We start from the raw sequence: 13,211 nt of genomic DNA, 5'->3' as shown, positions 1-13,211 counted from the left end.
GGGCGGACACCTTTTTGAACGTACCATAGAGTGACCTAGACAAAAATGTCAACGTGACAATATAGCCTACTATATATCTATGATAGCCTACGACCAAGGTGAAAGTTAGCGTCAGGTAAGCTCCAGCTGTTAAAGTGACACTTAGCCTACATGATTTAATGTGCTACTGTGTGTTAATGTAGGCTATCATTGTTTCTGTTTGTTACACCCATTGTTATATTTGGTTTAACTCTTTTTAACATAAATTAGGCTACACGCTTGTTTTACATTCTCTCACGTTCATTGTGCCTTGTAGTCAAAGCTAACTGTATGCTGCTTGATTTAAAAATTGATATTACAACTACCAAAAACAACAAAGGCCCATTTTACCCCTTAATCAATGACCACAACATTAATTGTGTACTCCTACATAAGAACAGATGGCGTCAGAGGTTAGACGTTGGGCAAACAAATAAATAAGGGATGCAACTAAAAATTTTTATTATTGAGTAATGTGACAAGTAATGTGACAAATGCCCATTCCTACAAGTAATGTCATTAAATTGCTTGTTTTGTCTGTAGAACAGTCCAAAACCTTAATATATTCAGTTTATTATCACTTAAGACAAAGAAAATCATCTAATTGTTTGTGTGAATGTTTTGTATTTTTGCTTGAAAATCAATCAATTATGTTTATGTTAATGGGCTAATGAATTCCTTTAATATTATAACCGGGTGTGGATTGTAGGACACAGTCTGTTCACGAATAAAAGCCAGTGTGGGGATACAGTAGGTAGGCTATATGTCTTAATAATCTGGTCGCATTGCATCATCACACAGTGAACAGTCCAATGACAGATTGTTTGGTGCTTTTCCTCAGACACTCTGGCTGCAAAAGATGGCTTAACCCACAAGTGCTGACTGTTTGCTGAAAGGATGAGTAAGTGAGAGAAGTTGTGTGATTGCACCCAGACGGAGCATGTGGGTGAATGAATGAGCATGTGTTTATGTGTTTCTATTTAATGTCCATCTTAAGTTATGCTTCGCCTGTCTTCATCAAAGAAAACTCTGCTCACTCTGTTGACCTCTACTGTCCTTCCAGCTCTCTGAACCAGCTTCATACCTATGATTTGTTTACTCAACAAAACAAATGTCCTTCTTTGCATGGGCATGAGGCTGTCACTTCCTCCCTGGGCTTATTTCTATGGCAACAGAGGGGCAAGGAAAACATAAGATGTTAGGAAAAGACGTCTTTGAAAGGGAGAGTAAGAGCCGGGTGTGTCCAGAAACTTAGAACTGAAAAAAACTACAGGCTGTTTTTGGAGTTTAAAGGAATGTTGGACTTACTGACTGAGAGAACTGATGGAGAGAAAATAAATGTTGATTGCTGACTTGCAGTAGTGTGATGTGAAGTGGAATACACAGAAAGATCAGTGTTTGTATCACATAGCTCTCCATTGTCAAACACAGGTGGGTCCCCTTGTACTTACTTAAGCGATGCAGAATTATAGCAACAAGGGAACACACCCTGACATACCAGACAAGAGACTCTGAGCCACGCCTGCACACACACACACACACACACACACACACACACACACACACAAAATGAGGTAGCAAACCTGCAAATGCACCAGACATACATTGATGATGACATTCAAACATTTTACACTAATAGCACCATTTTAAAGCTTATTTAACAAAGGGAATAATGAAGGGGAGACAATGAGACCCTCATAAATAAGATAATGTAATGGGAGCTGATACATGACACTTGTAAGTCTGTGTTTGCCACGATGGCTATGTATAGCCCCTATCACTTTGCTGTCACTTACAGTACACACACAGACACATATTGTATGAGCAGATTATGTATGACGGTGTTACCTATAGGTTGGATGTGATACTGCACAGTAAGCAGCTTGTATACAGTACATGCAGGAAATTGCTGGTTGTCAGTGAGCTCATGCAGACTTCTGTTTAACAAAGAGGCAAAGAACATGAACTGCATGGAGGTCCCTAATGCTGTTTTAACTGCATATCTGTCATTTACTGCTCTGTGCACTGTGCAGAGACCACACCCTTCAACTAGAGAACCTTTGTCTTAGAAGTTTAAGTGCCCTTGAGCATGACACTGCCAGAGTGTCTGTTCTATATCTGAACATGACCTCTGATCCTATTAACCCACTGGAGGTTTGGGCCCTACCAACCCCCTGTTTCTCCCACGCTGTGTGTATTGTGTGTGTATTAGTTATCAGTAACTTGTTTAACTTGATTAAGCAAAATGTAGGTGTGGTAAATATGAAGCAACAGCCAGCAGCGGGGTATTTCAGTTTTGCACAAAGACAAGGATACAGCTGTTTAATCCAGTTTTTGCAAACTACCAGCAACTCTTAAGATCACCTATTTACACATCGTGTGTGTCTAATCCCTACAAAAAAAAAACTAAGAAAAAAAAATGTAATAATTATAGTTTTAGTGGGTTTCTATTTCTGGGCCAGGGTTCAATATTTAATCAAACAAACTAAATATAAGAAGTTAATTAGTGAGCTTTAGAGGTGCTGGTAGGTGGATTTTGTTACCTTTGGACTTGGTTTAGCTATATCTTTGTGCTAAGCTAACCTGCTGAAGGCGGTAGTTTTGCCAGACATGAGAGGGCTTCTCATCTAACTCTCTACAAGAAAGCGAAAGTGTATTTTCAACTATATTTTAACTAAAGTAGATGTTGTGTTAAGGCCTCTATCATTTCAATTTATATTGCAATGCAGTGGTGCATACATATATTAAACAAATGCATTTAATTAAGTGACACTAAACTAATTGCCACACAGCCTGGGGTCTTTGGGGCCTGTAAATTGCCCACTTTCCCTGGTTGGTAATCCAACCTACTCTGACCTCTCCAAAGAAAGAGGCAAGCAAAAATAAAGTTTCTGAGAAGGGATCAACACTTTACAATAGGTATTTGCCTCCTCATGCTTTAATATTCCATGTCTGCAGAGGGCGATATTGCACAGAAGCAACTCAGAGTGGGGACCATAGTGGGGACTCAACAGTCGACAGCTGCAGATCAGATGTCTCAGCTCTGAATTACTGACAGGCGACTTAGTTTTAATGACTCATAAAGACCCTTTTTTTGTACCTTGTTTGTGACTTACTTTGCATTATGTTTGCTTGAGTGGTGCTAATCCAGACTTCATGTGCATATGAGTGTTTACTGTGCTTACTTTCATGTTTTTGTGTGCTCATGCAGCCCTATACAGCCTTTCACAGTTTTCAGGGTTTTTGAGTTCCTGAGTATGAGTGTTATCTTCTGTGCAGCTCAGTGATCTTAAGATCTTAAGTCATTACGTTGGCTGAGTGTCATTATGTGATTGAGGCTGATTATGTGCATGCAGACAGTTCCTATCAAAGTTGGTAGATCAAAGGGTTGCCCTCCCAATACACACACACACACACACACACACACACACACACACACACACACACACACACACACACACACACACACACTCACACAGTCTATCCTTTACACTGCCCTCCTTATTCCTCTATCTCCCCCTCCACTCTCTTCACCCTTTCAACAGGGCAATAGCATGCGCTGTAATATTTTCCAGATGTCAAGTACCTCCCTTCCTCCCTTTCCCTGCTTTATTCCCTCCATTTTAACTCTGACAGGGGGGAACTGAAACCCGGAAAGTTCTGCCCTCCCTTCCTCTTTCTCTTCTCCTTCTTCCCTCTTTCTCTCCCCAGCTCGTTCTACATGTTGGTTTCAACGACAAAACATGACCCCTGGAGGTCAAGCAGGAGAGGCTGGCGCTCTCCCAAAGCAGAAAGGAATGCCAAAGCAAATGCATTTCCCACATTGCATGATGTGCTAGTATTGTTGCAATCAGCCGTTTGGTCAATGGTTCACTTTCAGTGCCAGCTGTTTGTGCTATGCTCTTTTGCTCTGATTTTGATGAAATTGTTATTATTTTCTAAGCAGTAGAGACATATTCTTTTTCAGTTGCTGAAACGGGACTCTGTCTTCTTCACTCTTTCTCCTCCATCTTGCCCTCGTTTCTCCTTCCTGTGGTGGGAACCAACTGGGGGAGTTGAGCAGAGGGGCAGTGGGAATGTGGAGGGTTTTCAAGCATGGGGCCCAGGTGTTCCCTCCACTCTTCTGCTATCATTTAAATAACATTTAGGTGCACCTTAAATGTGTCTGTATCTTCTCTATACAAGACAGTATATAGAGAGCGCATTCAATCTCTGCTCACAGCGAAATGTCAGTGGAGCCGCAGACACAGGTTTCACAGAGGGGATAGAGTCTTTTTCACCATCTCCCTCTAAGTGCATAAACACACTCACTCATCCACTCAGAAACGCACAGACAGACACACCGTTAATGTGTGTGAGCATGGACTAGATCTGTGATTCCCGGCTCTAGCTTAAAGCACTTAACGATCCCAGCAGCTGTTGCTCATGTAAACTCTCCTCACACACACACACACACACACACACACACACACACACACACACACACACACACACACACACACACACACACAAAACATAAAAACTCACACACACACAATCCTACCTCCCCATTGCTTCTTTTGCTTTGCTTTCTCTCCCCTTTTTTATCCATGCATATAGTTTCTTTAAAGCAACTAAGGAACACTTCAATTATAGACTCACTCCACATAAAGAAACACATACATGCTCCTAAACTCCTAAACAAGCAAAACTGCACACATGCACAAATGGACCCACAGATGGTTTCCAACTTTGCCACACAGGGACAATCTGTTATTTCTTTTGAACTGTTGATTAGCTAATCTGGGGAACAAAGCTGCTGTTCTTCATTGTGGCCCAGCCTTTACAGTGATTAATCTAATAAGCCCCAGATATCTGCTGGTTTCGTGCAGTGTTATGTTACCAGGATGTGTCCCATGTATACGGATTGTCTCTCTGATGTATGTTAGGCCCACTGAGAAAAGTAAGCCGCTGAGATCCCTGCATACTGACATACGATAGGATGCACATGTTTCCACAAGCACAACTTCCTGCAAGTTTGTGACTCTGTGGGAGGCTCATGAGTCATCAGTCCTGCTGCATATGTACATTGGTGCATATTTTAGTATGTCTGTGGGCGTGGTATACATGATAAATTATCATTGAGATGATTATCAAGTGTATCACCTACAGTACTGTTTTTAACGTGTTTTAAGTAGTCCTAGTGTGCAAGTATGTTAGTACTAAATCTCTACTTGTGTGCATTCTCTGTCACAGCATGGTAAGATGCAAAATTTGACCTATTTCTTTTTTATTTTAGCCTTGCCACAGTTGTGGGAAAGTACTCATGAGTCAGATGAGAAGATTGATGCCACTCTCACATCTGTACAGTAAATATGAAACTATACAGCAAAGAGATTGTTAGCTTAGCAAAAAATATAGAAACAGGGAGACTGACCTGGAGATAATGTGTTCAAAAGGTCGTTGTTCCAGAAAAGTTCACACTTCAGAATATTGAATTATTAATGTGCTATCTAAGCAGCATTTTAACATTGTATGGCTGTGTGCGTTTGAACTACTCCGTGCTAATTTTAAGTTGATGAAAATGTAAAACATTGAACTGTAGGCGTTCAAACTTTCCACTATTCTGAGCACTTTTAGGACTTCTCCTCTACGCCAACTTAAAAGTTGCGCTTGACAGTTTATTATTGACCTTGGAAACGGCAGTTGACAAAACAGTCTCCACTTCCATGACAATTGCCACACATTATCTGCTAATGAAGACTGTGTGAGCAGTATGACTGAAACCATTTAATAATGAGGCCTTTTTCACTGAAATATTTTTACGTCACTGAAAACCACAGGTGTAAATAACAAAAAAACTCCCTTGTTCACTTATTCACTACCCCCTACATAATGGGCACTTAATGATGACCAGTAGATGGAGATTTTGGACAACTCCTAATAACCATGATGACTAACCGGTGTAGAGGTGAGCAACTGTAATTTTTACATCTATAAAGTGTGGTGCATTGCATTGTGGGATTATTAGCAGAAAGTATTGTAGTCCCTCCACACACACACACACACACACACACACACACACTTGCTCTCCCTCATTCATAGAAAAGCAGTTTCAACACCTAAAGACTATGCAGGAGCAATGTAACCCTCTTAAGTGACCTACATAGGCTGCAGCATCAGATCATTTACGTGCACACACAAACTCACCTGCGCTGACCTGGATATTCTTTATTACATGCAGACATACTTACGCATACACACAATTTTGTCAGTCCTGTGAAACAGGCACACTCACGTGCAGACAGATATACAAGCCCTTCTCTCTCTCTCCCCGATAGAATTAGATTTCTCTCCCACATACAAACACGCACTCTCTCTCACTGAGAGACTGAAATATCATATGGCCGGGTGGATTGGACAGTGAGAGGCCCGCTGGGAGGAGAGGGGAGTGGTGAAAGGATGGGCTGGTGAAACCAGTCTGCAGCTTTTATTGTGTGCAGGGACAGTGGCAGACATCACAGGGTCCGCTGTTGTGCCTTTGAGTCTTTGTGAATCTGTTCCAGAACACTTTTTCTCTCACAACAATGTCTGTCTACATCAGTCTAACATTTTACTCACCTTCCTCCCCCTCTGATCCCTTGCTCTCCCTTTCCTCAGATTGTTTTATCTTGTATTAGCCTGTTTCCATCTTTCATTCTATCTGTCTATCTCATCTCTATCTTTATCACACACTGACCTATCTTGGGAAAGAATCCTTCACCCTTATCCTCTTCGAAATGTTACAACATTAAAGTTAAGCTCAAGTTATTTCTGATGCTACAGTGAAAGACAATCTGTGCTGATTGTGTATTCCTTTCAACTCTGATGAAGACCAGGCAACTGCCATAAAACCAACTGGACTGGTCCCACTGTGTCTGAGGCCAAATCTCTGAGTGTTTTCTCAAAGTGTGTGTTCCTCAGAGAGACAGAAAGGGATCTAGAGGGGGAGCAGAGATGCAAAAATACTATGGAGACAGGAAATGACCTCCCAGAGAGAGGGGGCTTCCCCAAGGGTTGTAGTTCTCTCTGTCTCTCACACACAGAGCTATTATACTGTCTATGATGTCTACCAACAGATATGCGTGAGAAGTAGAAGGCCAATCAGGGAGTGTTTGAGGCTTTTGCTCTGTGCTTGAAATGCAATTAGCTACAACAGTCATCCATTAGCTCGGCTCTGGAAACCATTGCATCACTTGCTTCTCAAGGGAAGTTGCATGTGCCTGCATCTAAGTGTGTGTGTGTGTGTGTGTGTGTGTGTGTGTGTGTGTGTGTGTGTGTGTGTGTGTGTGTGTGTGTGTGTGTGTGTGTGTGTGTGTGTGTGTGTGTGTGTGTGTGTGTGTGTGTGTGTGTGTGAGACTTTGTGTTCATAAGTGATTATGACTGCTGACTGCTTATTCCTTGTCCGTTGACATCATGTGTTGCAATGGAGAGTGTGTGAAAACTAGTTAGCACTTAGCACAGAAGTTAACTGAAAGTAATGAATAAACAGTTGAAATAGCTAAAAGTGATTAATAAACAGTTGAAATAGTTAGCTAAAAGTAAGTAATAAAGTTCAAATATTTTTCAAAAAGTACCAACAAATAATTGCAACATCAGCTTAGCGTATATATGCTCCCAGGGTCCTGTGTTGCCCAACTCAAAATCCTCTTAATATGACACATTAAGGACACATTTCAAAATGTTTAATGTTATGCAAAGTTTATTACTAGGTCAAATGTTCAATATGTTTCCTTTTTTCCCATCACCCACAGTCAATACCCTAGGCTACTGATGTTATACTCAAATTTGCGGTTAAGATAGTGTTTTTGACTTTTGACATTTATATCTCCAAAGTGGCTAAACAGATTTTTACCATTCAAACTGCATTTGAAACATCCATCTCCCTTTTATTATTTTGTGATTTGAGCTACAAAGATAGCCCTTACTAATCTCTTACAATGTTTATATCAAGAGACACACATGCCCTGGGAACATGCAGTATATGGCCCTATAGTGATGATTCTGCTTAGGTTTCGCAAAGTAGGCCTATGCATGCAAACTTGACCAAAGCAACCTAAACATTGATGATTCAATTGTATGAGAACATTGTGTAACAATATGCAATTGTAGGCCCTATATAACTAATTGTGCTAAATATCACCCAGTTAGAAATTAAGGGAAACATGCCAGGCGGTGTCTATAAAGAGGTGCTTGATCTTATCTAATAGGGCCTAGGTACATCACACAGTGAAGGTCTGGAAACATAGATCTAGGCTGTGTGTACTGTATGTTAGTGGTAAGCACTCTACCTCATGTGCCATAAATGTGCAGATGTCTTGGCTGTAACATTGCATGCTTTTCAGACTGTACTGGAACATAAACCTTCATGTATGCTGCAGAGATTCGTTCTTCACTCTGTATAATTTCTGCACAAAATCTCCACATGGATGGTCCTCTCACCCTGCATTTATTTCCCCACTTTCAAGTTGGAGATCTTTAACTCAGATTTGGCACCTCTCCTCGTCAGTCTTAACACACACTTAACGTTCCGAATTCCTCATCTGCAAATGTGAACCAGCTGTGCTCCTTGTGGCCCCGGCAACACAAGGTGCGTTAATGAGAGAATGGTAAATTACAGTTAAGCTGCATGATGATGGCGTTCCTACTGTAGGCTACATGGTGCAGACTAGGCTGTTGATGTGTTAATTGTAGCGTATACTTTCTTACTTTGTGTATGCAGTGCAGTGTCCTCTGGCTAGGAGAATACATCACCTAGCTGTTCACTAGGCTACAGCTGTTTTAGAATTAAAAAAATATATGTAAGGGTTTTGTTAAACTTGTTTTATGAGTGAGTTTGTTCTGTCTGCACCCTGCTGCGAGGGAAACTTCGAGTTTCTTTTGGGATTCCGTGGGAAGGAAAGCTTCCCGTCTGCTTTGTCCATACCAGGGATCCGATCCAGATCTCAGACCCCCGGTGGCTGCGGGTGCGCGCAGAAAACTCGGTCAAAGGGTTTCTCAATCTCTCTCTCCCTCCCTTTCTCGCTGTAGTGACTGTGTGTGTGTGTGTGTGTGTGTGTGTGTGTGTGTGTGTGTGTGATTACCTGCATGCACGCGCAAAGCTCTGGATCTCATGCGTCAAGACTTGTGCACATCTGGTTTTGGCAGGGTCGCAGAGTTGCAAAGGAGGGACTAGGGTGTGTGTGTGTGTGTGTGTGTGTGTGTGTGTGTGTGTGTGTGTGTGTGTGTGTGTGTGTGTGTGTGTGTGTGTGTGTGTGTGTGTGAGAGCACGCTCTGCGCCTGAACTCTGTAATTCGCAGCAGATGACCACTTGGGGGGATGGAGGCGTTGTTGGGGTGGTGAGCGTTCCCTCAGACAGTATCCGAGCGCACTGCACGAATTAATTTGCTTTATAGAAGATGCTGCTAAGTGATGGATCCGCGTGCTTGATGTGTACGGCACTTTTCTCTCCACTTTTCATGGCAACAAGTGGATTATGGACGAGTCGGTCTCCAGCGTGAGAGAGGAGAGGGGCGACTGCACCTGAACAACACAAAGCGAATGCCGCATCAGTTTCTGGCTGTGCCAGCCGCGCAGTGGGAATGGATACAGGCAATTTCCTGGCTGGGATATGCTTTCTCCTGCTGTCGCTCAATGGGTTCATTTCTTCCTCAGCGGCGACGAGCTTTTGTCCCGACCGCTGTGACTGTCAGCACCCGCAGCACCTCATGTGCACCAACCGCGGGTTGCGCACTGTGCCCAAACCCACCACGCGGGTGCCCGAGGAGGTGCTGATATTCAGCCTTGGGGGTAACTTCATTTTTAACATCTCCGCTTTTGACTTCACACGGTACAGTAACCTCGTGCGGTTGAATTTACAGTACAACCAAATACAAACTATTCACCCAAAAGCATTTGAGAAACTCTCCAAGTTGGAGGAGCTGTACTTGGGACACAATCTTTTTTCAAATATACCCGCTGGGACTTTACAGTCCCTAAAAAAATTAACTATTCTTTGTGGAAATAATAATGACATTAAGAATCTCACATCGGAGCTCTTTGCCAACTTGGATAATCTTGTTAAATTGCGTCTGGATGGCAACTCGATAGAAGTTCTGCAGGACTCTGTTTTTAAAAGTTTGACCAGCCTACATTATCTCCATTTAGAATCCAACAAACTGCAGCATATTCACAGAAACGCTTTCTCTAAACTCACCAACTTGCGCTTTCTAAACCTGGCCCACAACAAGCAGTCAGCCGTGCGCAATGCCCTTATTTTCTCCCAACTCAAAGCTCTGACAACTTTGCTGCTGTCTGAAAATGAAATACAGTACGTTGGAAACCACGTGTTCCAAAATCTAAAAAAGCTGTCCAAACTGTCCCTCAGCAACAACAGAATCTCTCGCCTGGACAGCGGGGCTCTGAAGGGGCTTTCGAGCCTCAGAGAGCTTCTGATTGACGGCAACGAGCTGGAGGAAATCCCCGCCGGTCTCCTGGACTCTCTGGAGCGCATCGAGGAGCTGGACTTGAGTCGCAACCGGATTTCCACCGTGGACTCTTTGGCTTTCTCGCAACTTAAATATCTGAGAGTGCTGAAGCTGAAGAACAACATGCTCACCAGCCTTTCCGGGGACATTTTTGCCCTCAACAACGTGCTTTACGACCTGGATCTCCATGGCAACAACTGGACATGCGATTGTCGCCTGGAGGAGCTGAAAAGATGGATGACTGCTGCGCATTCTCAGGGCAAACTGTTGACTGTTTTTGTGCAGTGTCACCACCCAGCAACTCTGAGGGGGAAATATTTGGACTATGTGAACAGCTCCCAGCTGCAGCCCCTCGGGAACTGGACCCACTTGTGTAGGAGCCAAGCTGTGCCTGAAGAGAGCCGGGGAGCGGGGGTGTTGGTAAAGGTGGAGGGAAAAGAAAATGGAACGGCGGATACAACAAAGCAGAAGGAGAGAGGTGGAGAAGGCCAGGTGGAGGAGACAGAAGGTGTAGATTTGAGACATGGGAACAGGGATGGAGTCATAATGAGGAAAGAGGGAGAGAAGAGGAAGAGAGAAGGACAGGACCGGGTGGGAATCCAGGGAGACCAAGGTGGTCTAGAGTTGGCAGAATCCTCTTCTTCACCAGAAAGAAAGAAACCAAAGAAAGAGTCACTCAGCCCAAGATCACAACCTGCGGCAGACGCTGCTGGGAAACGGGCCAAAAGTAGGCAAAGGTCAGACGTAGTTTCCAGAACCGATCCACCAGCTATTTCCACACCAAGCCATGCTGGAAACCAGGACAGGGCCTCTACTGATGCAAACACGGGGCTCAACACCACTACTCTGGTCCAGTCAGGAGAAAAGTTTGATCTTCTGAGATCGTCCGATCAGGAGGAGGCGCTACCTCTAATCACAGATCCTTGTGTGTTCAACCGCCATTTCATCACTAATGTTTCAGTGGATCAAGTGACATCTAGTACTGTCACCATCTATTGGATCACCAGGGATCATCACCACTACACACCAGGACCTGGGCCGGGCCTAGATGAAGTCCACTACCGGATTCTGTTCGACCGCTTTGGCACTCCGGATCGTTTCCCTCGCTACGTTTACGCTCGTGGCACAGCTCGCTCCGTAACCCTTCGAGAACTCAGCTCAGATGTGACCTACATGGTCTGTGTGGAGGGAGTAGTTGGAGGATCTGTTTGTCAAGTTGCGCCCCGTGACCACTGCGCCGGGCTGGTCACTCTCCCCGAGGGCTTCAGCCATGGAGGCCTGCTGACCTCTGACCTCCAGCTGGTGACGGTGGCCACGCTGGCCGGGAATGCCGTGCTGCTGCTTGTCATTGGCGGTGTCTGGCTGGGGCGAAGCCTGAAGAGGAGGCTGCAGAGGAGGAAGACGGCCGTGCACGTGCGGCACATGTACTCCACCAGGCGGCCGTTTCGTTCTGCCGTGGCGACCGCTGACTTCACAAGCTACCAAAGCAGCCGTCCTGCACGACTTGCACCACTAGAGGAAGGGGACCTCATTGAGTTCCCATGTGACCGCTTTCTGGACAGCAACAGTGTTCGCAGAGACAGTGACATGCAGAGATTCTCTGACTAGAGCCATACACCATTTTTTTTTAAATGTTGACACGTTAAAACAGAAACACATGTGAATTGCCTTGTGCTGCAATCTTTGGTTTAGTCCCCTCCCCCCTCTGGACACACCACATGATCATATTAAAAACATGGATGTGTTTGTGGCTGTGTACAGATAAAGTCAACAATCCCACCATTTTGTGTTTTGGTAACTCATTTGACCACAAGAAAACTTTCAAAGTGACAATAGAACAGCTGAGCTCATCAGTGCCTTTTCAGACACCAGAGGAAGTCCAATCCCTCTTACATCCTCTTCCTGCTTTGTGCCTTTCCTCTTTCATTTCCTTGCACCTGCGAGTGTTTCTAAATGTGTGATTTGTTTATGTATTGTGTGTACGCATGAATGATTGCTCACTGATTTCAACTACGGTGCTAATGTTGAGTTCATAGACATCATATTGTCTCATATTTGTACAGTATGTAATGATGGCTGCTGGTTGGCAGAAAACAAAAGCTTGTTTTGTATCACATCTATCACGTTTTATACTTTCTATATGATTTTGCATTACATGAAGAAGTAAAATCCCCAACAATGTGATTCATTTGTCATTTGACTGTTTATGGATGATTTAACTCTAGAATAGATGTTACTCTCTTTGTGGCTTTCAAATATCTTTAACGTATGCCACTGATTATGTTAAGTGAAAGGGGATTGTATTTCTAAAAATGGGGGAATATATGAAGAGTATTCCATATATACATTCTAAAAAAAAAAAAAAAAAAGAGATTCCTGGCATTAACCGCTTGAACTCCAGATTGTGTTTCGCTCACTTTGTTTTTACTTTTACTTACTCTTATGATACTTTTTTTTAAAAATCAAAATGGGTCATTTGCTATTGACTGGTAATATTAGCTGTAACATAATATATTTCTTGTATTTTCAAATATGGAGCAATTAACAAGAGGTTTCCTCTACGACTATTTAATGCTTTAGAAGGAGACCTGAACAATGTGTGAGAGTGGGGAAGATAATTGAAATAACATGTTGGAGAAGTAATTGTGTGTGTGTGTGTGTGTGTGTGTGTGTGTGTGTGTGTGTGTGTGTGTGTGTGTGTGTGCTTTT

General features: G+C 43.3%; 2 protein-coding genes across 2 annotated transcripts in view; both read left to right on the top strand.

Moving 5' to 3' along the window:
• The first annotated feature begins 29 nt into the window (after nucleotides 1-29).
• jazf1a (JAZF zinc finger 1a) overlaps nucleotides 30-13,211 on the top strand; it is a 48,100-nt gene continuing 34,918 nt past the window's right edge. Inside the window, exons 1-2 of the mRNA XM_028597022.1 lie at nucleotides 30-115; nucleotides 860-919. Coding sequence (XP_028452823.1) covers nucleotides 916-919 — 4 coding nt within the window. The 5' untranslated portion in view covers nucleotides 30-115; nucleotides 860-915. The remainder of the gene's footprint in view (nucleotides 116-859; nucleotides 920-13,211) is intronic.
• tril (TLR4 interactor with leucine-rich repeats) lies at nucleotides 9,352-12,686 on the top strand. The gene has a single exon (XM_028597013.1). It carries the CDS (start codon nucleotides 9,618-9,620, stop codon nucleotides 12,108-12,110), a length of 2,493 nt encoding a protein of 830 aa, XP_028452814.1. The 5' UTR covers nucleotides 9,352-9,617; the 3' UTR covers nucleotides 12,111-12,686.

This window comes from Perca flavescens, chromosome 14 (genome assembly GCF_004354835.1).
Source record: "Perca flavescens isolate YP-PL-M2 chromosome 14, PFLA_1.0, whole genome shotgun sequence".
Classification (NCBI taxonomy): domain Eukaryota; kingdom Metazoa; phylum Chordata; class Actinopteri; order Perciformes; family Percidae; genus Perca; species Perca flavescens.
This window is presented reverse-complemented; position numbering and strand designations above follow the sequence as displayed.

Excerpts from the sequence above, each read along its gene's own strand:
- tril (XM_028597013.1), top strand. The coding sequence starts at position 9,618 with ATGGATACAGGCAATTTCCTGGCTGGGATATGCTTTCTCCTGCTGTCG.